Source organism: Lagenorhynchus albirostris, chromosome 2 (assembly GCF_949774975.1).
Source record: "Lagenorhynchus albirostris chromosome 2, mLagAlb1.1, whole genome shotgun sequence".
Lineage (NCBI taxonomy): Eukaryota > Metazoa > Chordata > Mammalia > Artiodactyla > Delphinidae > Lagenorhynchus > Lagenorhynchus albirostris.
The window spans coordinates 69,263,149-69,287,528 of NC_083096.1; the positions used below are offsets into that span (position 1 = coordinate 69,263,149).

The 24,380-nt window shown below is 37.4% G+C and overlaps 1 protein-coding gene across 5 annotated transcripts in view; it reads right to left on the reverse strand.

Moving 5' to 3' along the window:
* Positions 1–24,380, reverse strand: part of ATF6 (activating transcription factor 6) — a 222,012-nt gene that overhangs the window by 182,181 nt on the left and 15,451 nt on the right. For 4 of the 5 annotated variants that reach the window (XM_060134471.1, XM_060134465.1, XM_060134486.1 and 1 more), the window contains 4 exons: positions 23,863–23,969; positions 17,525–17,654; positions 16,729–16,932; positions 11,045–11,265 (listed from right to left, as the gene is read on the reverse strand). In XM_060134471.1, the coding sequence (XP_059990454.1) occupies positions 11,045–11,265; positions 16,729–16,932; positions 17,525–17,654; positions 23,863–23,969 (662 nt within the window). The remainder of the gene's footprint in view (positions 1–11,044; positions 11,266–16,728; positions 16,933–17,524; positions 17,655–23,862; positions 23,970–24,380) is intronic. The other variant, XM_060134496.1, reaches the window with a different exon arrangement.

Below are 24,380 nucleotides of genomic sequence, written 5' to 3' on the forward strand. Positions count from 1 at the left end.
TTAAAAAATGACAACACTGGAAGTCAGGAGGGTTTTTTTATGATTTTTTTTTTGATGAGGACCTTTTTTTAAAAAAAAACATCTTTATTGGAGTATAATTGCTTTAAAATGTTGTGTTACTTTCTGCTGTATAACAAATTGAATCAGCTATATATATACATATATCCCCATATCCCCTCCCTCTTGCACCTCCCTCCCATCCTCCCTATCCCACCCCTCTAGGTGGTCACAAAGCACTGAGCTGATCTCCCTGTGCTATGTGGCTGCTTCCCACTAGCTATCTATTTTACATCTGGTAGTGTATATATGTCAATGCTCCTCTCTCACTTCGGATGTGGACCTTTTTTTAAAAAATATTTATTTATTTGGCTGCACCGGGTCTTAGTTGTGGCATACGGGATCTTTACTTGCGGCATGTGGAATCTAGTTTCCTCACCAGGGATTGAACCTGGGCCCCCTGCATTGGGAGCACAGATTCTTAACTGCTGGACCACCAGGGAAATCCCAGAAGTCAGAAGTTCTTAATTCTTGTCCCAGCACTGCAATAAATTAATTGGAAGATCTTAGAAAAATCATTTCTTCTCCCAGAGTCTATTTAAACATTAATAAAAAGAGGGAGTTAGTAAGAGCTTATCTCTTGTTTCATTAGACTGTGTATGTCAAGAGAAATGTAAAATACGTTTCTTACTGTGGATTGTGGACAAAAACTTTAAAGCCACCGCTTTAATCCTCTAAAGGTCTCATCCAATCTAAAAACAAAATGGTTCTAGCACTGATGTTAAACATGTGTGCTTAATTACCATGTAGCACAATAATGACTACTGTATCATAAAATATGGATGATATTAACTTTGCTGTTTTATTTGATACCAGATTGTTCAAATAAGGTCAATCTTTATGCTTTGTCTCTCAAGAGGTAAAACCATCTGCTTGAATGTTTTTTTTTAATTAAGAGAATACATTTGCAGAGGGAGAGAAGAGGGAGCAGTAAGTTTCAAGATGTAGGTAATTTGAAGTTTGCACTGCATCAGGGCTGCCTTGAAAGTAAAGCCCCATTAATGCAGCACAGAGTAATGACAACAGCACTGGACTCAGAGGAGGCCTAGGCTTAAATCCTAACTCCATTATCGCAGGTCATATGTTTGAGGTGAGGATCAAATGAGTAATGGAAATGAAGGTTCTCTGCAAACTGTAATGTACCATACACATAAGTGTCAGTAAAAAGAAACATCCTGCAGCTATGAATAAACTGGGCGAGGAGGCAAAAATTCTTAATTCCAACGACAATGTGCCTCACAGCTGCTCCGATAAACTGCGCAACTACAGTAATATTGAAAATATCTGTCCTCATTCCATCTCCTGTTTTTACACATTTCAAATTTTAAATATCAGACTAAAACAAAAACAGACAAAATATGGAAATCTCATAAACTGCGCAACTACAGTAATATTGAAAATATCTGTCCTCATTCCATCTCCTGTTTTTACACATTTCAAATTTTAAATATCAGACTAAAACAAAAACAGACAAAATATGGAAATCTCACTTAATTCCTACAAGAGCAGAAAAACAGAGCCTAAGAATAAAAATCTAATCTCCTCCCAAGATCGCTCAGACTGCTCCTTATTCTGTATTTATCAGGACTCTCATTCACCTCAAAAGGCCAACAGGAGGTTTTCTGCACTTAGAAAGTGTCTGACACATACCACTTTATCAATATTAGCCATCTAAGTAATATGGCCTTGGCTGAAATATTTAACCAATTGATTCATTCAATGGTAAAATGGGAATAAAGCCTACTTTACAAGGATTCTGTGAGAATCAAATAGGACTATGCAAAAATAAATGTGAAGTACTTATCAAAACTATATTAGAGGGGCTTCCCTGGTGCTGCAGTGGTTAAGAATCCGCCTGCCAATGCAGGAGACACGGGTTCGAGCCCTGGTCCGGGAAAATCCCACATGCCACAGAACAACTAAGCCCGTGCGCCACAACTACTGAGCCTGCGCTCTAGAGCCCTTGCTCCACAACAAGAGAAGCCACTGCAACGAGAAGCCCGCGCACCACAACAAAGAGTAGCCCCCATTCGTCGCAACTAGAGAAAGCCCGCACACAGCAACAAAGACCCCATGTAGCCAAATTAACTTATTAATTAACTTATTAATTAATTAATTAAAAAAAAAACTATATTAGAAAAGAGATGAATTTCTCAAAGGTGTCAAAAAGACAAAGGCTGGGGCTTCCCTGGTGGCGCAGTGGTTGAGAGTCCACCTGCCGATGCAGGGGACAAGGGTCGTGCCCCGGTCTGGGAAGATCCCACATGCCGCGGAGCGGCTGGGCCCGTGAGCCATGGCCCCTGGGTGTGCACATCTGGAGCCTGTGCTCCGCAACGGGAGAGGCCACAACAGTGAGAGGCCCGCGTAACGCAAAATAAAATAAAATAAAAAGACAAAGGCTGTGGAAATGTTCCAGATTAAAAGAAGCTAAAGAGACATGACATCTATATGCAATATCTGACCCTAAACTGGATCCTGTATTGGAGAGAAAAAAACTGAACTGATAAAACTGTAACATTGACATTTGAATAAAGTATTTTACAAACATAAATTTATGGGTCTGTACTGCAGGTATGTAAGAGAATATCCCTATCCTGAGGAAATACACACGGAAATACCTAGGGGTAAAGGACTATGAGGTATGTAAGTTCCTCTAAAATAGTTCAGGAAAAACTCTGAGTATGTATGTATTGACAGATGGATAGACAGGCAGATAGATAACATGAACTAATAAAGCAAATGTGGTAAAATGTTAACAATAGGTGAACCCAGGTAAAGGCACGTGGGTGTTCTCTGCACTACTTTTGTTTTTGCAACATTTTAAAATTTGAAGTTATTACCATATACAAAGTCTAATACACATGTACACACATACACACACACACACACATACAAATGGCTGCAGTGCACACATAACACTAAGGAGTTACAGGAAACGAAAAAAGAAACTTTCCTTTAGAACTCATAATCAAGGGGCGGGGGGGTAAGAGCCACAGAAAATTTTAACCATAACAGGTTTAATCTTTGAGTACCATTTGTTAACCACCTTTAACCAGTCAAAAGTCCTCTTCTGTTAACAATTAATATTCTTTCACATATTTGTAAAGCAGTAATGTTCTGGAGAACATACACCTTCTAAGACTATATAGCTATTGATCCTTTCATTGAAATAATTTGCCATTCTCCTTTGTAAATTATCTATTCACTTATTTTGTCCATTTGATTGCTGGATTAACTTGCATTTTTCTTTTTTGTAAACCCTTTATATACTAAAAATTGTTTTTAAAAGACTATGAAAACTTGTACATGAATGCTCAAAGCAGCATTATTCATAACAGCCAAAAAGTGGAGACCATCCAAATGTCCATCAACTGATGAATGGATAATCCAAATGTGGTATATCGGAACAACGGAATATTATTTGGCCATAAAAAGGAGTAAGATACATGTCACAACATGAATGTCCCTTGAAAAATATTATGGTAACTGAAAGATGTCATACACAACAGCTACATCATGTATAATTCCATTGACATGAAATGTCCAGAATAGACAACTCCACACAGAGAGCAGATCAGTAAGTAGTTGCCAGGGGCTGTGGAGGTTGGGGGATGAGGAATGACTGCTAATGGGAATGGAGTTTCTTTCTAGGGTGATGAAATATTCCGGAATTAGACAGCAGTGATAGTAGCACAACTCTGGGAATATACTAAGCAACCATTAAATAGTACATTTTAAAAGGGCAAACTCTATGGTGTATGAAAGTTAGCTCAATTAAGCTATTAGAAAACCAAACAACCAAGGACTTTCATTCACCTCAAAAGGCCATTAGGAAGCTATGGACTCTCTTTCCAGACAAGTGTACAGGCACACAAAGTGTTACAAATAATTATGCAAGGAATGAGTGAGGCCAAGAAAAGGGAACATGTTTATGTAAACACTGAAACCTACCTATGGGCTCCATTAAGAAACCCTGTAACTGTCGCTCTCATACGCTGAAAGTGGAAGAACAAATTACAACTGTGTAGAAGAACAGTTTACCCCTAAGGTGAAAAACTACCGACCTTCTGACTCTCCAATTCCAATTACAGGAATTTCTCCTACAGGTATACTTGCACATGAACAAAATGAAATAAGTAACAAGTTATTCAGTGGAGGAATGTTTACAAAGAAAAAACCTGCAAAACTCTTAAATGAGTATGGCACCCTGTGAAGTAAGACTACCATGCATCTATTAAAAAAATAGGAAAACTTTTTATGTACTGATGTGGAAAAAATCTCTAAGATGTATTAAGTGAGAAAAGCAAGGTACAGGACAGTGTTTATATTTATAGTATGTTACCATTTCCATAAAATAGGTAAATAGGGAAAAAGACAAATACTTATATATTAAAGAACTGTCTCAGGAAGAATGCATAAAATACTAGTAACAGTGACTGCTTCTGAGCAGGGGAACAAAATGGCTAGAAAGCATCTAGGGCATGGGAGGACTGTCTCCTTAAGAATGAGTCTCCAGGGACAGGTTACAAGAAGGGAAATCAGAGAAAGGAAAGAAGTATTTAATTATTTATTGATATAAATCAGCACCGCTCTAAAAATAATTATTTATTAACCTTATCAAGATGCTACACTGAAAAATACAGAATAAAGAATGTTAAAGTCGCCACGACATAATCTAACCTAATGCAACACATCAGGGAAAAAAAGAAGAAACCTTCTGTTCACTTCCCATTCCAAAGATACTGTAAACACAAATGAGATTACTTGCCAATGTCTTTATTCAAGATAAATTTTTAGAAGCCCCAAATCTCCATCTAAAAAGGAACTGCAAATATTTTAACAAAGCATGTTCTTCTTTTATTTGCAGAGTCCCTGGTAGCAGCAAAGCCAAAAAGTAGTCAACACAGAAGTGATTTTTTTTTTACTAGAATGTGGATAGCTTTTCAGATCTCCAAATCTTCCTGTTGAATTTGTTCTGATGGATTCCTCTACTTTATAGCCTGAAGAAATATCATGATCTCAATGTTTCTGTTAAAGACTTTAGTTACTAAAAAGTATCTACTCATTATTCACCTTCTTAGATCTGAGGTACCCACACAATTTAAGGATATTTAGCTCACACCTTGACCCAACAGAGTATCTCTTCTTGGGTGTTACAGATAAAATAAGCAGCTTAAGTGTCAGTAAAAGTTACACTTTTTTTTTTCTGAAATAGAACATAGGCACTCTCCATTTTTCTAAGAGTTTCTCTGCACTGCTTTGCATTGTAAACAGATTATTTTAGATTCATATTTTTCTTGGAAGATACTCCTTTAGGGGCTCCCCTGTGAGTCATGCTACTACATGTCCTCCTGGGTACAACAAGAATACAAGGCCCTGACCACTCTTTACCTAGGCCATTTCTCAGGGTTGAAACCTTGAGAGATAAGGTAACATCTTCCTCGGGACAATTATGAGGCTTGCTTACTCCTTGCTGTAAAGGTAGTCAATTCCCTTGGGCTTCCCTGGTGGCACAGTGGTTGAGAATCTGCCTGCTAATGCAGGGGACACGGGTTTGAGCCCTGGTCTGGGAAGATCCCACATGCCGTGGAGCGACTAGGCCCAGGAGCCACAACTACTGAGCCTGTGCGTCTGGAGTCTGTGCTCCGCAACAAGAGAGGCCGCGACAGTAAGAGGCCCGCACACCGCGATGAAGAGTGACCCCCGCTTGCCACAACTAGAGAAAGCCCTCGCACAGAAACGAAGACCCAACACAGTCAAAAATAAAAATAAACAAATTAAAAGAAGGCTCAACATTTAAAAAAAAGGGTAGTCAACTCCCAAGTTCAGCATTCCTCCACTGCTGTAAAGGAACACTGTGTGCACAGCACCCATCTGGGCCAGTGTCACATTACCTCAGTGGTGACAATACTAACAATACCTGAAATCTTGAACTTAACTGTGTAACACTGTCTCCATAGGAAACAAATACAAAGTTTTAATTTGGTATGTATGCTAGGGGAATCCCCTTCACACCATTCAAATATTTGAAGGACAGTGGAAAGGGATCCCCCCAGCAACTACCTTCTCATGATGGTTCTAGTGACCCAGGGCAGGGACTTCCAAAGGATAGGGACTGGGATGGAAGAGGTCAGGTCACTAAGTAAAGAATTAGACAGAGGGTCCAAAGTAATAAAGGGTTTGGAAGATGCTCAACAGAGTGAATGGGCTGAGAGGAAGACCTGGGCCTCCTGTCAGTATAGCCTGTACCCCTTCATCAGCCTCCTATCTGATGTTATTTCTAGTTCTGACCTAGTTCCTGATCATTTTCTTTCCATTGTTCCCACCAACTGATTTCTATTAAGGGTTTTTGCTCCACGTTGACCCACTATGGGACATGTAGAATAGAATTTCAACACTTTTTTTTTCCTGCTCTGTTGTCCCAATCACCAGAACAATGTAGCTCCACAGCCTTAAAACCAGGACCGTAATGTCTCATGAACTTTATGGAATTATAACGGGTAGGCGGAAGTACTAAATGCAGATTTAAACAGACTGCTGTTTCCAAGCCCTTGGTTTGATGTTTGGTCACATTCAATAGCACTTTAAAGAAAGATAAGCATGCTTTCCCATGAAGGCATCTTTGTAGTTCCAAGATTACCATTTACTAAGAAACTGCTTAAGAGAATGTCTACACTGAAATAAGAGACCATGTTCATTTTTTCCATTAGGATCACAGCCAAAAACCAACCATATTTCTTGAAAACTTAGATGAGGTTTCCAAGAGTTAAACAGAACAGATTTACCAGCAAAAGGCAGAAAGAGTGAGATTATAATTTGAACCAGGCAAACTGTTTCATAACAGAAAATGTGGCACTTAATGTAGTCTGCAGAATATGGTATGCTAAAAACGCTACTTTATGGCAGTAGCAGGCCTCTAGAGAGTGAAACTAGCCAAACAAAAGAACAAAAAAGGTAGGAAAAAAGAAGCCATGTCAGCAATACAAAGCCACAAAAGACTGATGCACTTTTTTTTTTTTTTGGTGCTGAATTTTTCACCAGACCTTTGGTTTAAAAACAAAAAAAAACACTTGAAAAATTTTTCATTTTGGCCATTTTAAACCAGAAATTTATACTAACCCAAATTTATCCTAATTTAACAGGACTTGAATCTAACAAACACATGCACTATTGAGGTCACAGAAGACTATATACATGAGCAGATCAAAGTTTTCTGCAGCTCCTTCTGGAACAGATTTACTCTGGGTTCCTGAATGGCTTGGCCAGCAGATAGGACAGACTGATGTTTCTTTACTTGAAATAAACATTAAGTCAAAACCTCTACCAGAAAACTCATACTGAAAAGGCTTGGCTCACTTCCTGACGTGCTAGCCAAGGAAAAATAAGCAAAAAAACCTCCGTGCAGGTTGACCAGAAACTTTATTCTAATCGTCTTTCGGTCTCTTGCACCAGACACACAGTACTTGAATCTTTCTTGTGTATTACTGTCAACTCTAAATTTTGAAAAGTAATAAGAATGCTAGTCAATAAATAATGCTTTAAAAAAAAGCTAATACTTGTTGGTTCTATACTTTCTCACCTCACACAGCCCCCAGTTCTTCAATGTTGACTGAATTATTCACCAAAGTTACATCAGTAAATTATTCACCAAATTTACAGAGCACTCTTAAGAGTGCAAAAGCGGAACAGACATAGTCTTTCTCACCAAAGAACTTCTAAAGGATGTCTGGCTAAAAGACCAACAAATAATTAATAGAAATGTTTAGAGATTACAAAATGGGTCAGTGACATACAATGATTGCCAACATTAGGATGCTCACTATTCAGATATTAAGCCTAGAAAAAAAAAGACCTCTTCTGGATTTTAAATACAATTACTATATCAAAGAATTTTAGAATTAGAAGAAACTTTTCTATAACTTACCTGAACCTGTTCTAGATGAGTCCTCTGAAATAACCCAGAACAATTATCCTATTTTCCACATGACAACCTTCATTTCCTAGAAGATAGCTCTATTTTCAGTTTTCTCTCCTTCACCTTACTGAATCATACCAACCCTTAAACCCTTCCTCTCCCCATGACATGGTTTCTAGACCTCCTCCCCATCCTAGCTATGTTCCTCTGGACTGTCCAGTGATTGCATGTCATAATTCTATGAATGTAGACTAAAACTATATTAATATTTTTAACAACTGTGATATATTGTTTATATTTTTAAAATATCTAATTAGTCATTACGTTTTTCATGTCTAAAGTATTTCATAATACATATTTTAAATGTCTAAACAAATTACATAAAGACAACTTTGGGGCTTCCCTGGTGGCGCAGTGGTTGGAAGTCTGCCTGCCAATGCAGGGGACGCGGGTTTGCGCCCTGGTCTGGGAGGATCCCACATGCCGCGGAGCAACTGGGCCCGTGAGCCACAATTATTGAGCCTGCGCTTCTGGAGCCTGTGCTCCGCAACAAGAGAGGCTGTGATAGTGAGAGGCCCACGCACTGCGATGAAGAGTGGCCCCCGCTTGCCACACCTAGAGAAAGCCCTCGCACAGAATATTATAGAAGAAACATTCAAATTCTCAATTTAAAGAGTATTAAAAGAAAATTTTAAGGGATCATTTTAAAAATCCTTCAGGACAGAAATTATTTCAAGCATCTTATTTGACCACAAAGGTATGAAACTAGAAATCAACCACAGAAAGAAAAATGGGAAAAGAACAAACACATGGAGACTAAACAACATGCTACTAAAAAAAACAATGGGTCAACAATGAATCAAAGAAATCAGAAAATACCTCAAGACAAATGAAAATGAAAACATAGCTTTCCAAAATCTGTGGGATGTAGCAAATACAGTTCTAAAAGGGAAGTTCATAGTGATACAGGCCTTCCTCAAGAAACAATAAAAATCTCAAATAAACAACCTAACCTGCCACCTAAAGGATTTGGGAAAAAAGAACAAACAAAACCCAAAGCCAGCAGAAGGAAGGAAGTAATAAAGATCAGAGAGGAAATAAATAAAATAGAGGTCAAAAAATAACAGAAAACATCAATAAAAACAAGAGCTGGTTTTTTGAAAAGATTAAATGGACAAACCTCTAGCCAGGCTCACCTAGAAGAAAAGAGAGAGGACCCAAATAAACAAAATAAGAAATGAAAGGGCTTCCCTGGTGGTGCAGTAGTTAAGAATCCACCTGCCAATGCAATGGACACGGGTTCGAGCCCTGGTCCAGAAAGATCCCACATGCCGCAGAGTAGCTAAGTCCGTGCGCCACAACTACTGAACCTGCGCTCTAGAGCCCACGTGCCTCAACTACTGAAGCCCGCGTGCCTAGAGCCCGTGCTCCACAACAAGAGAAGCCACTGCAATGAGAAGCCTGCACGACCGCAACAAAGAGTAGCCCCTGCTCACCGCAACTAGAGAAAGCCCACGCGCAGCAACAAAAACCCAACTCAGCCAAAAATAAATAAATAAAATAAATGAATTTTTAAAAAAAAATCCTTTCATCATTCTTAACTTCCTCAGTCTCCTGTGAAAAATACTCTTTTTTTATTGGTTGTACAACTTTTTAATTGAAAATATCATGAAATATTTTTAGATCTTTGTTATTGTTGTTCATATACTTATTGTAGAAAATTTACCAAACACCAAAAGGAAAGAAAGATTACATACCCAACTTAAATAATTACCAACATTTTGCCAATCATGTTTCCTCTATCCTGCGCTCATCATCTCCCCATAGAGTATTTTAAAGCAAATCCCAGCTTCATATCATTTCACCTTCAACTGAAACACACACTATGCATTAGTGACTATTATGCCATAAGCACTGTGCTTACCTTTTTTAGTCCTCAAAATAAACTAACTAATAGTCAAGCTTAATCCTGTACTATCCATGTCTGTTCTCATGTGACACTAATGTTCCTCCTTCATGTTTTGGCACACACTGTTTTCAATACCTATGTAAACTGTGGGAATTACTATAGAACTTCGATGTTCTACTTCCAGTAGATAATATTCTTTTGTTATGGGTCCTTACAATATTTCTGATGGAGATTACTTGGTTGTGTTTATGCAACAGTAGAGCAGTTTCACAACTAAATGGGCTACTGATGTGCTAGTTAATAATTTTGGTAGACAGATGAGTCAGTAGTATGATAAACAACCTTACATAACTCACAGGATTTTAAAAGTACTTTGCAATACCTAAAGAAAAGGTGGAGTAGCAATATTAACAACCACAATTTTAGAGAACCCACTTTTAGACTGATTATTTAACTTTCATTGAACTTTAGGACCATAACGTTCAACTACTATTTAATACATAACATGAGGTATTTTGTATCACTTTTAAAGAAAGCAAGAGTTAGCTGGCAAGTACTATAACCAGTTCTAGATTGTGACAGACCTTAGGAAACTTTCTGTGATTCATAAATTACAAGAAGTCCCTACAACAGAAATTTTGAAGTTTTGCAAAGATGGGGAAAAACTAAATAATCATTAAGAAACAGAATTCCTAAGAATAGCAAGTTGTCGTTAAGCAGTGGTGAAAACCCTTCAATAAGTCAAGAGAGAAGATAAATATAAACCCTGACTAAAAAGCAGTCTACAGACTCTTATCTGGGGAGTTGCCAAAAACATTTCAATCAGGAAACATGAAAGAATCCTGTAAAATACTAGTGTATGATTGAGTTGGGGGTGACAGTCTGGAGGAATGTGATGAAAAGGTTCAAAAGAAGGAATTAAAGAAGAGGGAGGTATGTATACTTCTCTTTTCGTCAAACCACTTCAGACTTTTTTTAAACCTTTTCACTTAGATTCTAACATAATAAGCCTTACCCTAATTTTCCACCAAAGACTGGATCTGCAATTTCAGCACATTTGATACAATATAACAAACTTTAAAAAACAAAAAAGTGTTTCGTTCTTTTTTTTGTTTTCATTTTTTAAATCAGGCATTAAAAAAGCACTAAGCTTCAAAACTTACATCTGAACCCACACTTCTCATGGTACTTTGTAGGACAGGTTTAGTCACAGAAAGTTTTCCATTCACTGGGCTATTTGCCACTGGGGCTGGTACCACGTTCACCACGTGATTAGGTAGCTGTGTGGTTGCCCCAGCGACAGCAAGGACTGGTTGAGGAGGGGACAGAACTCCAGGTGCCTGGAGTTGTACCATGGTAGGCTGAGAGAGCACCACCGTCTGACCTGCAGTAGAGAAAAAAGAAAAGGAATCAGAGGGTGCATAACTACTGTGGCAGGAGAAGCTATTCAACATTTAGGTCTCTTCTGCAGATATAATAGGTAAGACCAAACGGAGGGATGTGAAACCACCAATTAAAACACAATCAATAGCAGCACACATTCATACTGACTTTTGTTGTGTTTTTAATGAAACCGACTAAATTCATTCTCTTTGAAGTTATCATTAACGTATTTCCACACTTTTTTTCAGCTAACACACATCAAATTTGCTAAGTTATACATAGGTTTCTCTAAGTATTAACCTCTGAAATTTATTAGTGCTAAAAGTATTTATCATATTACTAATATCAAACCTTCTATTCTGAACATAGAATCATATATTTTAGAAATACATATAACACCAAAAATATATGACAGAGATTCAGTTACTCAATACCTGGAAGAACCTGAGGCTACAAATATCAAAAATGTTAAAACCACTTAGCTAACATGGGAAACGTAAACCTGTAATTTAAAATAGTCTGCAGATAATATTGACTCCCCTACCCACCAAAATGGTCTACAAATCTTTTCTCAATCTTTACATTTAACCTTATTTTAAAATTACACTAATCTGAGGAAAATTAGTATCATTAACCTAAAGAAGGCTCATACAACTCATAACACTGGTCTATGAAAATTTTTACTTGCCTGCTGAGTATCTGCTTTCAGATCTGGCCAGTTTTATAAGGTGTTGAAAGCCTCACCTAACATCCACAGCTGCTTGAGCCCATTTAGCAAAATAAAGGTACTAAAGTAACTGGCAACTAAAATTTCATATAGTATATTTATACTCTTCTTTAAGGGAAAAAAAACATACTATACTTTCAGACAGTGTAACATGATCCATGTAAAACTCAGCTCAGTATTTCAAAGGATCAAGGAATCTAAAAATCAAAATGACGCTTCAGAACACCTGTTTGTTAAGAATATCTGTCTTAGCTTAAAAAAAAAAATCACTTGTATAAAATCAAAGTCTTTATGTTTCAGAAGGCCTCAGAAAGCATACGAAAACTAGAATTTAATTCATAGCATTTTATCCCAGGTAAATTAGTAAGAAAGACCTAAAAATAATCTCACAGATTTGTAATATATACAATTTACTTGAGCGTAAATGATCACTAAATATTTTTATCTTCTAATTTTCCCCAGCATAATTTATTTTATGAAATGAAAACATAAAATACGGAAATGGCTCATAAGCAGATATATATTTGCTTGTGCCAAATATTCAAATAAAAATAATTAACAGGGAATTCCCTGGCAGTCCAGTAGTCAGGACTCTGCGCTTTCAGTGCTGAGGGCCCGGGTTCAATCCCTGGTCAGGGAACTAAGATCCCGTAAGCCATGTAGCGCGGCCAAAAAAGAAAATTTATAAGTAAAATAAATAGCATATTTATTTAAATAGTAAATGTTAAGTTTTTAAATTGCACTTATTGAGATATTACAGTCAATCTGGTACTATGAAAAGACATACTCATCAGAATGTAAAACTTAAACCAAGGGTTCCCACCCTGAATATAAAGACCCTTCTTTAATAGCAAAAATACCATGGTCACCCAAGATGATCATGGCTGTCCTTTCAGTTTCTGTGGATTGAGAAAATATGTGATGAGAAAAGGCTATTAAGAATTTAGTAATGATTTTAAATGAATTTGGAGTTGAGTAATCAGAAGTATAACTTCTTTGTACATCAGTACAAAGATATATGAAACAAATTATTTATTCAGTCTACAGAAAATATGGATTTGCAGATGCCCTGCAAAAGCCAAATGTTACTACTACTCCAACCACACGTATCTCAGGGCCCACTGTCTACAGGTTGAGAACCACTGACTTAAACCAATACTTTGAGAAGAGCATTATCAGAAGTAGTGTTCCGTATCTTGAGTTTAAAAATTATGATAAAAAGACCCTGAAAAACTAAAAAATGTTCAATGAATTGTGGGATTATTCCAAAGAACAGAGAAGGTGGTAAACATAAAGAATTAAGTCATTTCAAAGAAAGGATCCTACTTCTAGCTCCAGTTACCCATTTAAAGTATTAGCAGTTAACACATAAAGATAGCTTTGTAATATTTCTTAAAACTAATTGAGAAAAATAATCCAAGTCTGTAGTATCCAGTGTCTGGTTATCACCATCTCGTTGCTGAAAGAACTGCAACACGGAGCGAGGGAGATGGAGCAATATCAAGTCAAGGTCTGCGTACCAAATGTGGCTCCAAGTCCTACCAGGCCACTGATGCCTCCTTTTTTTTCCAAAATGCACATCAGGCCCTTTCATCCCAGAATGCCTAACTAACCTCAAATTATTGAGCACCTAAATCAAAGATCCTATAAAAATACTAGGCATGTTTGGGTTCAAGACAAAATGTGGAGAAACAACTAAATTTCCATGACAATGTGTTCAAGGTGACTTGCTAAACCTGACATGCTAGATGCCCACCAGCTCACAAAATGCAGTGCAAAGGACTGTTTCGGGTCTTAAATAGTTAGCAGCTGAACATAGTTACTACTGTTCCTAGTGTGGAAGCAGTTAAAAAGGACATACCAAAAGGCTGTTTATCCCTTTCAGCATGCTCAAAACCCTCTTTGGCATTACACACAAATCCCCCTTAATGGACCACGGCTGGTTTCAAAGCTGGATACTTTTGACTATGTATGGCTCACTGATAGTGATAGTCAGTTTCTTCCTTTTCAGTTACCTTCAAAGACTTCAAACTTTATATCAAACAGTTATTGAATGCCTGCTTTGTCTAAAATAGTATGGCTGTGTGACAGTAAATTTCTCTGTGTATTAATTTTCTCATCTATAAAATGGAGATGATAATAATAGTACCTATCCTCACAGAGTTGATGTAAGGATTCAATAAGATAACGCACTTAAGCACTTAGAACAGTGTCTGGCACGTAATAAGAGCTTAAATGTTAGCTAGTATTAATTATTTTTATTATTATTAATTACTATTAACCTCCTTTTATGTATAATAATAGCTTCTATAAGGGTATTGCATGTATTATCAATTCATTAGTTCTCACAGTTACTGTTATTTAACTGTTGATATAAATTCGTTAACTCCCCAATTAGATAGAATTCTTGAGATCAAATACCACATCTCTGCATTCTTTTAGAGGCAATATACTATAGTGATTAATTACACAGACTGAGCCAGACCACCTGGGCTCAAGTTCTGACTCTACTGCTCACTAGTAGAATGACCTAGAACAAGTTATTTTACCTCTATCCTCCATTTCAATGATTTGTTACCACTATCTACCCAAAAAGTCCAAGACAGGATACCTTCCTCTCTATCCTCCATCCCCCTTTCACATGACCTAATTACCAAGCCCTGTGATTCTACACTTTTTAACATCTCTACTGTCTATCCTAACTCTTCATTTTCATTGATATTCCAGGCTTTCATCATCTCTCACCTGCACTACTCGTGCAAGTCTTAATGGATGTATAGGACTTAGATGTAGAAGTAGGCAGAAGCTGTTTCAGGCAGATAGAATGGCATGTCAAGAAACGAGGAAAAAAAAAGAAAATTTAAGGGACAATGGCCAGATAAGTTGAACTAAAAGATTTATAGAAAGGAGAGTTATTATAAGGTAAAGTTAGAAAACTAAACTGCAGCCAAACCATGAAGGGTTTTACATTCCAAGCCAGAGAATTTGAACTTAATCCTGTAAGAATTACTTCTTTTTTAATGGCAAAATATTTACTTCTGATACTTACATCGATTAACTGTAAAATGCTTTTCCTATATTTCTCTTCTTCCCTCCCCATTTTCAAATAAATGGAAGATATACACTTAAATCTATATGTTATTACAATATACCTCTCCAGATCGTACTATAAAAACAGACAAGTGCCCTATATTAGCATATGCTCCCCCAAAATAAAACTGTCTTCAGATAATGGGAAAGCACTGAAGTTCTGAATAATGTATGATTCAGGTTTCTAAAGCTGATAAACTGCTCAGAGAAGTTTCTCTTCTTGCTATAGGTAGGAACTTCTATCATTCAAACATAGCCAATGGTCTAAGAGCAAATTCTCACGAATACCCCTTGCTTTACATACTGGTCATATTAATATCAAACTTTTACTTTTTATACATGTGTTTTAACAGCTTATGGGAACTATAATGAAGTTCTTCACAAGTTTAGATTCTCAGCCTTTGGGAAAACACAGACCCTTTTGAGATCCTGATGAAAGTTTTGGAGACTATCCCTAGAAAAATCCACAAATAACATACACTAAATCTCACATTTTATTTCAAGGGGTTTATGAACACTTAACATCCATTCACAGGCCACAAGAATACCCATTCTACAGGACTGCTATTTTTCACAGGAAAAAGGCAGTAGTTTTCACCCTGTCCTAAGAGGGCAGGTATTTCAGGTTTGTTTGGTTGGAGTTTTTTTGGTAGGGATTGGTGGACTTTCACGGATCCATCCAGTCTCTCACCTAGTTCTTTTCATCAATGTCATATTGTCTATGACCATGGAACAGAACAAAGATAAGAGAGTACCTGGAAATCAAATTTATGACGTTGCCCTCATTAAAACCATGCTCCAAAGAAATGAGCTAACAATCCATAGCTGGAAATACAGCCATAAGTGTTAACACTGGGTATTTATTTACAACCCATTCCCCACTGACCCCAGTCCTACTTGGCGCCAACAAGCTAAATCCAGGGAAAGAACGCTGTGCAAGTTTCCATTTAGTCATGTGTACACATATCAGTATAAGTACAATGATGAATAATCTTCCCAAGAGATCTCTGTGTGCAAATGATTCCTATATCTGAATAGTACCAAATCCTCAAACTTGAACTTTCACTATAGACCTCAGCTTCTTGCAGAATCAACTATGGGAGGCCATCTAGTGGACAAAATATAGAAACACACATTCTTAGCTACTTGAAGACAGTTTCAGGTTTCTTCTTAATGCCCCATACAAGATCATGTTACTAAACAGCGCTGCCTCCTCAGAGATTATCTGACTCTATTGCCAAAACACACCTATTAGACCTGAAATGGACCATATTATTTTAAATACTGACTTCTCCTTAAAAACCAAAAAGTTCATGGACACAAAAATCTCAGAATAAAATGGCACCGAAAAAGTTTCCCAGATTTTCTTCTTCGTTACAAGTGGTTATATAAAACCACAAGCCTTAGAGACAGGCGCTTTCATAATTAAAACTGTGAGAAAAAAGAACTATCAGATGTAAATAATCTTGATAGCTATCTCCCTTGTTACGATAGGAACCACATCTCTACAACATCCTCAGAACCAAGGACAATTCTTGACACACAGCATGTGCTCAGAAATTATACCCTGAATTAAAACAAGTCATATGACACAAGCCTCAGTGCCCTCCAATTAAACACACACAGCCTCAAATTCCATTCAGGTACCTTTAGTGGGTGCAGGATGTATACTGATAATTGGCTGCTGCTTCGCCAATGGCATAAGTGTTGGCAGTGTTTGAATAATGATGGTTTTTGCTGGAACGCTGGGGTTTGTTTGAGTCTTGGGTGCTGCTGGAAGTAATAAAGGCTTGGGCTGAATTGAAGGTTTTGAACTCATCTGAATTTTTTTCTTTGGAGTCAGTCCATTTTCTGGAGAAAAACCAAACAAACCACAAATCAGTTTAAGGGCAATTAAGCAAATCCTAGAAAGGAGATTCTATTATACACCTTTCCCTAAACATTTTCTTGACCTCTGACTACCCTTACTGAAGTATAAGCATAGCCACTCTATATCTTAATGGACTGAAGAAAAGTCCTCCATCTGAGGTCTTCCTTTTTGACCAAGCTGCAGCTTTGCCGAAGGGACACGTGAACCAGTAAAGAAGAATAGCTAAAACCCCTGAATAAAGCATCGAAGTGAATAAGGTTAACAAATATCACAGCCAAATGGCCCTCACATTCAATATCTTTAACTGAAACTTTGAAATTTCTCCTGAAGATGGTGGGGCCCTAAATCTATTTAAAGTATCATTCACCTATAAAGAGAAAAACAACCAAAGAAGATTATTTCTTCCCTTTCCTCTCCACATTAATCATCCACAACAAGCAAAACAGGTGCACTAATTTAAAAACAGCAAGCCAGCTTAATAAACATACACTTAATCCAACATTTTCTTTTAAGAAATGGAGCCTAAGCTCAGTCTAAAATAGAGATAACAGAAGTTAGGAGATGGAGTAATACCAGTTTTGCTCTTAGGACTAATGATGGGCTTGTCTTCCTTCAGTGGCTCTGCTGAGGAGGGACTATTAAAGCTTTCACCATATAAGGAAAAGGGAGACATCTGGGAAGTAGAAGACAAATCCAACTCCTCCTGTAGCAAAATAAAACACAAACAAATTCATGCAGAAGAATACTATCCCTGAGCAGAAAATTGCTTAGAAAGAGAGGCAAGATCTATATATAAACAGAGAAACACTTCAAGACAATTTCAAGGCAAAGGTGTGATATATTAGAACTATATCTATATATGAAGTACTAAGAGATGATGGATAAATCAACATTATCCATCTATACTAAAGGAAAAATAACTAAAAATGAAGTATGTCTATTTCATCCTCTTATATGAAAGATATGAATCACTGATCTGATCTGCTTCTATATTTTCTCCCACAAACTTTATATTTTACTTGTTCCTAGTCATACAAACATTTAGTATCATTATAGAGTTACAGTTAAAATGCCAATATCTTTCCCCCACCATCTCTTATTCTGTCTTACAGGAATCTCAAAAGCAAATAATTCTCACTATTTGTATCCTTTTCTATTTCTTAACACTGCCTTTGTCCCGAATGTTTTGAAAGAAAAACACTGAAAGGAGCAGGGCTATTTTATTTTATTTAATGGGTAAACTAATAATACAGAGGGACTTCCCTGGTGGTCCAGTGGTAAAGAATCCGCCTTACAAAGCAGGGGACATGGGTTCGATCCCTGGTCGGGAAACTAAGATCCCACACACTGCAGGGCAACTAAGCCCACGCGCCACAACTACTGAGCTCACACGCCTCAACTAGTGAGCCTGTGTGCCGCAAACTACAGAGCCCACACGCTCTGGAACCTGGGTGCCACAACTACAGAGCCCACACACCCTGGACCCTGCACGCCACAACTAGAAAGAGGCCTGCGCGCGGCAACAAAGAGTCCTCGCGCCACAATGAAAGATCCCGCATGCCTCAATGAAGACCCTGTGTGCCACAACTAAGACCCGATGCAGTATACAAAAATAATACTTAAAAAAATAATAATAAATAAATATTTTTTTAAAAATACAGATATATAAATATTAATATTTTCTAAAAGTCTTTTAATATTCAGTGGATCTGTCTCATTTTGTTAGAATAAAGAAGCTTAACATAGGATAAAAGTAGCATTTCAATTCCAAGAGAAAAAGATGTTATGTATAATAATGGAATGGGCACAAGTACATAAATACATACATCATACCATCTTCAAAAGAATCTATAAGATTACTGAAAGAAGAATTAAGAGAATACTTGTTTACTCTCAGCATGATGTAGGCTCCCTTACCTCAAAAAAGCCAGAAGCCATAAAGGAAGAAGAAATAGATTTGAACAAATAATAATTAAAATATTTTATAAGGAAAAAACAGAACATAAAGTTAAAAGATACATATGGGGAGAAAATATTTGCCAAAAATGGATAAAGGAAAGAAACCACCATTTCATTGAAAAGGAAATGCAAATAGTATCCAAAGGCAAATTTAAAAGAAAATCTTTTTTTTTTAAATCATCAGATAAGAAAAAGTTAAAATGACCTGAAAGAGCATATGGGAGAAATGGTCATTCTTAGTAATGCTGGTGAGAATGAGAATTGTTTCATTCATTCATCCTCAACACCTATTCAGCATGTAGCCATAAGCGGGGTTGTATGAACCTTACAGAGTATATTATAACAATAATATATTTGGAAAAAAACAAAGACTATGAGATAACACAGGAGGAAATGATTATCTTCATAGCCTTAGATGCTTACAAGGCATCTGATAAAATTCAGCAAAGATTCCTCATAAAAGTCCTAAAAAGTAAGGACTGGAAGGACATTTCCTTAACATTAAAAAAAAAGCTATGCATAATTGTATAGCCAAAGTCATACTTAATGGTAAAATACTAAATGCTTTGCCATTAAAGTCAGGACAAGAAAGAAATAATTGTTTTTTCTGCAATTCTAGCAGACATAATTATACTAGAAAATGAAATAAAAGGAATAAATACTAAAATAGAAGAAACAGAAGCGCCTTTGTTTGCAAGGTGATATGCTGTCTACTTGGAACACATTTAAGAACCAACTAACAAAATTTTCACTATGAAAATATTGTATTAATAATCACTTAGAGGGCTTCCATGGTGGCTCAGTGGTTGAGAGTCCGCCTGCCGATGCAGGGGACACGGGTTTGTGCCCTGGTCCAGGAAGATCCCACATGCCACGGAGCGGCTGGGCCCGTGAGCCATGGCCGCTGAGCCTGCGCGTCTGGAGCCTGTGCTCCGCAACGGGAGAGGCCACAACACTGAGAGACCCGCGTACCGCAAAAAAAAAAAAAAAAAAGAATCCACCTGCCAATGCCGGGGACACGGGTTCAAGCCCTGATCCAGGAAGATCCCACATGCCACGGAGCAACTAAGCCCATATGCCACAGCTACTGAGCCTGCGCTCTAGAGTCCATAAGCTGCAACTACTGAGCTTGCATGCCACAACTACTGAAGACCGTGCACCTAGAGCCCATGCTCCGCAACAAGAGAAGCCACCGCAATGAGAAGCCTGTGCACCGCAACAAAGAGTAGCCCCTGCTCGCCACAACTAGAGAAAGCCTGTGCGCAGCACCTAAGACTCAACACAGCCAAAGATGAATAAATAAATAAAATTCTTTTTTTTAAAAAACGAATTGATTTAATAAATGGTACTGGAACAATCCTTCTGATAGTCATTTGGGAAAACAAAAAACTTGGATTCGTATTTCACATCATAAACCAAGATAACTCCAAATGGATCAAAGATCTAAATATTTAAAATAAAACCTTATGAAAAATATGTATTAACAGTCACTTAGAAACTATTACTTCCTGAATAATTTGATCCTAAGGCCACTAGATGGAGCAGTGCAAGACCAGCATCCATGCAGAGAGGCAGGCTGGTGGAGTATCAGAGTCTAAGGAGAGGAGGTAGAGGCAGGCAGCCCAGCACAGGGAGTCACAGCAGACTACCCTGCTCATATTGGGTCAGCTTGATGCAGGTGTCAATGCCCAGAACACAGGATTCAGTGTGAAGGGACCTGCACTGGCCAAATCCAGGATAACATAAGAATCAGAATAGGGCTTCCCTGGTGGCGCAGTGGTTGAGAGTCCGCCTGCCGATGCAGGGGACGCGGGTTCGTGCCCCGGTCCGGGAGGATCCCGCGTGCCGCGGAGTGGCTGGGCCCGTGAGCCATGGCCGCTGAGCCTGAACGTCCGGAGCCTGTGCTCCGCAGCGGGAGAGGCCACGGCAGTGAGAGGCCCACATACCGCAAAAAAAAAAAAAAAAAAAAAAAAAAAGAATCAGAATAAATAATTATAGTAATGGGTTATAATCTGTTGAATAAACTAGGAAACCATGAGTCCATACTGATATAAACAAATAAATGAATAAATTTAAAGTCTGATGAGAAACAGGTTATTTTTACATAGTTTTAAAGTACCTCCTCATAAAATACTTATTTTGGGCAAAGGAAGAAAGAGCAACTTCACAGTGGAATAGCCTGGCAGACACCACCTTAATCAAATGAAGAGAGTGAACCTCATCAGTAACAGGACAAATGAAAATTGTGTGCCATCACATCAAAAGTAAATGAGACAGACACAGCATCACTTCTGTGATATTCCTGCCACAAATACAAAACCTGAATCTCATCCTGAAGAAACATCAAGCAAACCCAACTGAGGGACATTCTACAAAATAATTAGTCTTTAATCTCCAAAAGTGACAAGGTCATGAATGTCAAGGAAGAATGAACTGTTTCAACTGAAGGAGATTAAAGAGACAAGACAATCAAATGCAATGCGTGATTCTAAACTAGATCCTTCCGCTAACTAAAGGACATCTTTCGGACAACTGGTGCAATCTAAATGGGAATTGAAGATTAGATGATAGTATGGTATAAACATTTATTTCCTGATTTTAATGGTTTTATTGTGGCTAGAAGACATATCCTTGCTTGTAGGAAGTAGACACTGAAGTATTTGGGGGTGACAAGGCATCAAGTTGGCAACTTACTCTCAAATGGTTGAGAAAAAAAAAAGTTCTTTGTAATGTACTTGTAATATTTCTGTAAGTTTAAGGTTTTTCAAAACAAAAAGTTAATATAAGCAAGAAAACAAGAATAAAAACATTATAACCTATGAGTGGTGAAAACCCTCCTTTGAGTAACAACAACAAAAAGCAATAAAAGATTGATAATTCAGCTATGGAGAAAATAAACACCAAAAATAAAGCTTAAAGACAAATGACAAATTGGAGAAAAACACTTGTAACTTATTTCACAAACTAAACACTAATAATCCTAATATGTAATAAAACACTTTAAAAATTGAAGAGAAAAACACCAATACAATCCAATAGAAAAGTGGACAAAAATTTGAACTGTTCATAAAAAGAAATGCAAATAGGCCTTAGACATATGAAACATACAAAAAGATGTTTAACCACACTTATAATAAAAGAAATAGAAAACAAAGCATGCTGTGTAATGATGAAGGGAAAATTGGCCCTCTTACATACTGCTGGTCAGAATATACAACCTGTGGAGGGAAGTCTGGCAATAAACAGTAACATTAAAGAAGTATTCACCCCGATCTCAGCAATCTCTCTTTAGGAGTATAACCGGATATCTTTGCCAAGATATCCTGGCAAAAATATGAAGTGACTTATGTACATAGTTATTTATTACAGCATTGTTTGAGTCCAAAAAAGACCAAAAACAACACAAATGTTCATCAATAAGGAAATCACTGAATAAAGTATAATATAGTCACACAGTGGAACACTATGCAGCCATAAAAGGGAATGAGAAAGATTCTATATCCTGAAATTGGAGTTACCTCTAAGTTAAATAAGCAAGGTGCAAAGCAGGGTATGTAGTATGCTACCTTTTGTGTAAGAAAGGATGGAAAGGAAAGAATAGGACAGAAATCAGGCTTCTGTGAATATACCTTGTTATATATTGATACTTTTGACTTCAAAAGTAAATTAAGTTTTTAAAATTAAATCATTGGAGAAACTGTGGAACCACAGAGAACTGCCAAGAGCGGCAATCAGAGAAAAGCTTCATAGAGAAAGTAATTTTTGAACTGGGACTTAAGGATGAATAGGAGTTTTCAAAGAAGAAAGAAAATGAGGCTATTTCAGGCAGAAGGAAGAGCATGTACGAAAACCTAAAATGGTAAGAGCAGAGATCTCGCTGCTCTTGTCCATGGACGGTGTTTGGCACAGTTCCTGGCACAGTTGTTGAATGACTGGAGCACACAGGAGCTCTCAGGGTTAAACCCAAGGGGAGTGTGAAGGTAGCAACATGAAGGATAGTGAGAAACAAGACTGGAAAGGTAAACAGGAGCCAGAACATGGAGGGCCTAGTACACTGGCAATTCAAATTTTGTCCTTGTAAGAGTTGGGAAGGTTTTAAGCAAAAAACTGTCACAATCAAATTTGTGATTTTGAAAAATTTCTCTTTGAAGATTCCTCTGCTAAGAAAGGTTTGGGGAGTTAGGAGGCAGAGAGACCAGTCAAAATTCTATTGCCTTAATCCAGATGAGGTGACGATGGCCTGGTGTGTGTGGAGATGAATCTTAGAGATACTAAGTGGATAGAAACATCAGGATTTAGTAACTGACTATATGGAAATTATGCCAGAATGAAGATACCTCAATTTCCAGCAGATATAATTCACTGAAACAGTAATTTGAATTTTTCTTCTTATATTTTTTCCTTTCCCCATTCCAAAAAATACCTAAGCCCTTTGGTACTTCCTTTTCCTGGCCTCAGAGCTTTTGTCTAGATGAAGAGCAGAAGCATTTTTAAGGTGCTTTTGTAAAAAACCTTATTAGCGCATTCAAAAGGTAGTACTAGGCTTTCCTGAACTAAGGAGACCATTCTAGGTTACATGGCTAAGGAGTTACAGAAACAGACCATCTTATAGTCTTCCATGTCCTCAAAGAATGTATATTCTAATGGGGAGTAAAGAGGGTAGCAGGGAGAAAAGACGATAAGTCAATAAACAAAAAAAATATTGGGTACTGGTAAGGTGCAATGAAACAATGAAATTATGAAGACAAGAACATAAGGGAAGGAGGGCAAAACCAAAGAGACTAACAGCTTTCTAGCTCCCTCAAGGCCATTCCTCAAGATTCAGCTTCCTCAGGATTAAATGAGATAATAGGACTTATATTAGCACTTAATAAATGTTAACTGCCTCCCACACATACATATTTTCCAGATTCCACTGTAACCAAAATCACTGTAAAAGACTGGTTACTTACAGGAACATGCTGAGTCGAAGAATAAGAGTCCACTGACTGAGGAGATGAGACTGAACAACTTGAGGAGGCTGGAGAAAGTGGCTGAGGTTCTGCCTTAATATCTTTAACTGAAAAACAAGGGGCAAAGATTTTCCCACTGAACAATATAAACTCAGAATGAAATGAATAAGAAAGAAGGTAAAATCTGCTTCTAAAATTCAATGATATAGAAGCTAAGGTCACCAAAATATATCATCAAGTGAAAATTCAAGAGCAGAAAATAGTAAATCTAGTACGCTTCCATTTGTGTAACAAATTATACATGTGTATACTACTGTACTACTAGCATCTGCATTAACTCTCTTGAAGGATGAACATAAGAAATTGATAACAGTGGTTGTCTCTGGGAAGCAGAACTTGGTGGCTGAGGGACAAGAGCCAAAAGAGACACTTTTCTACTCTACAGACTTTTTGTACCTTTTGAATATTATGCAATATGCAAAATTATAGCCTCCCCCCAAAATAATTTTAAAACATAA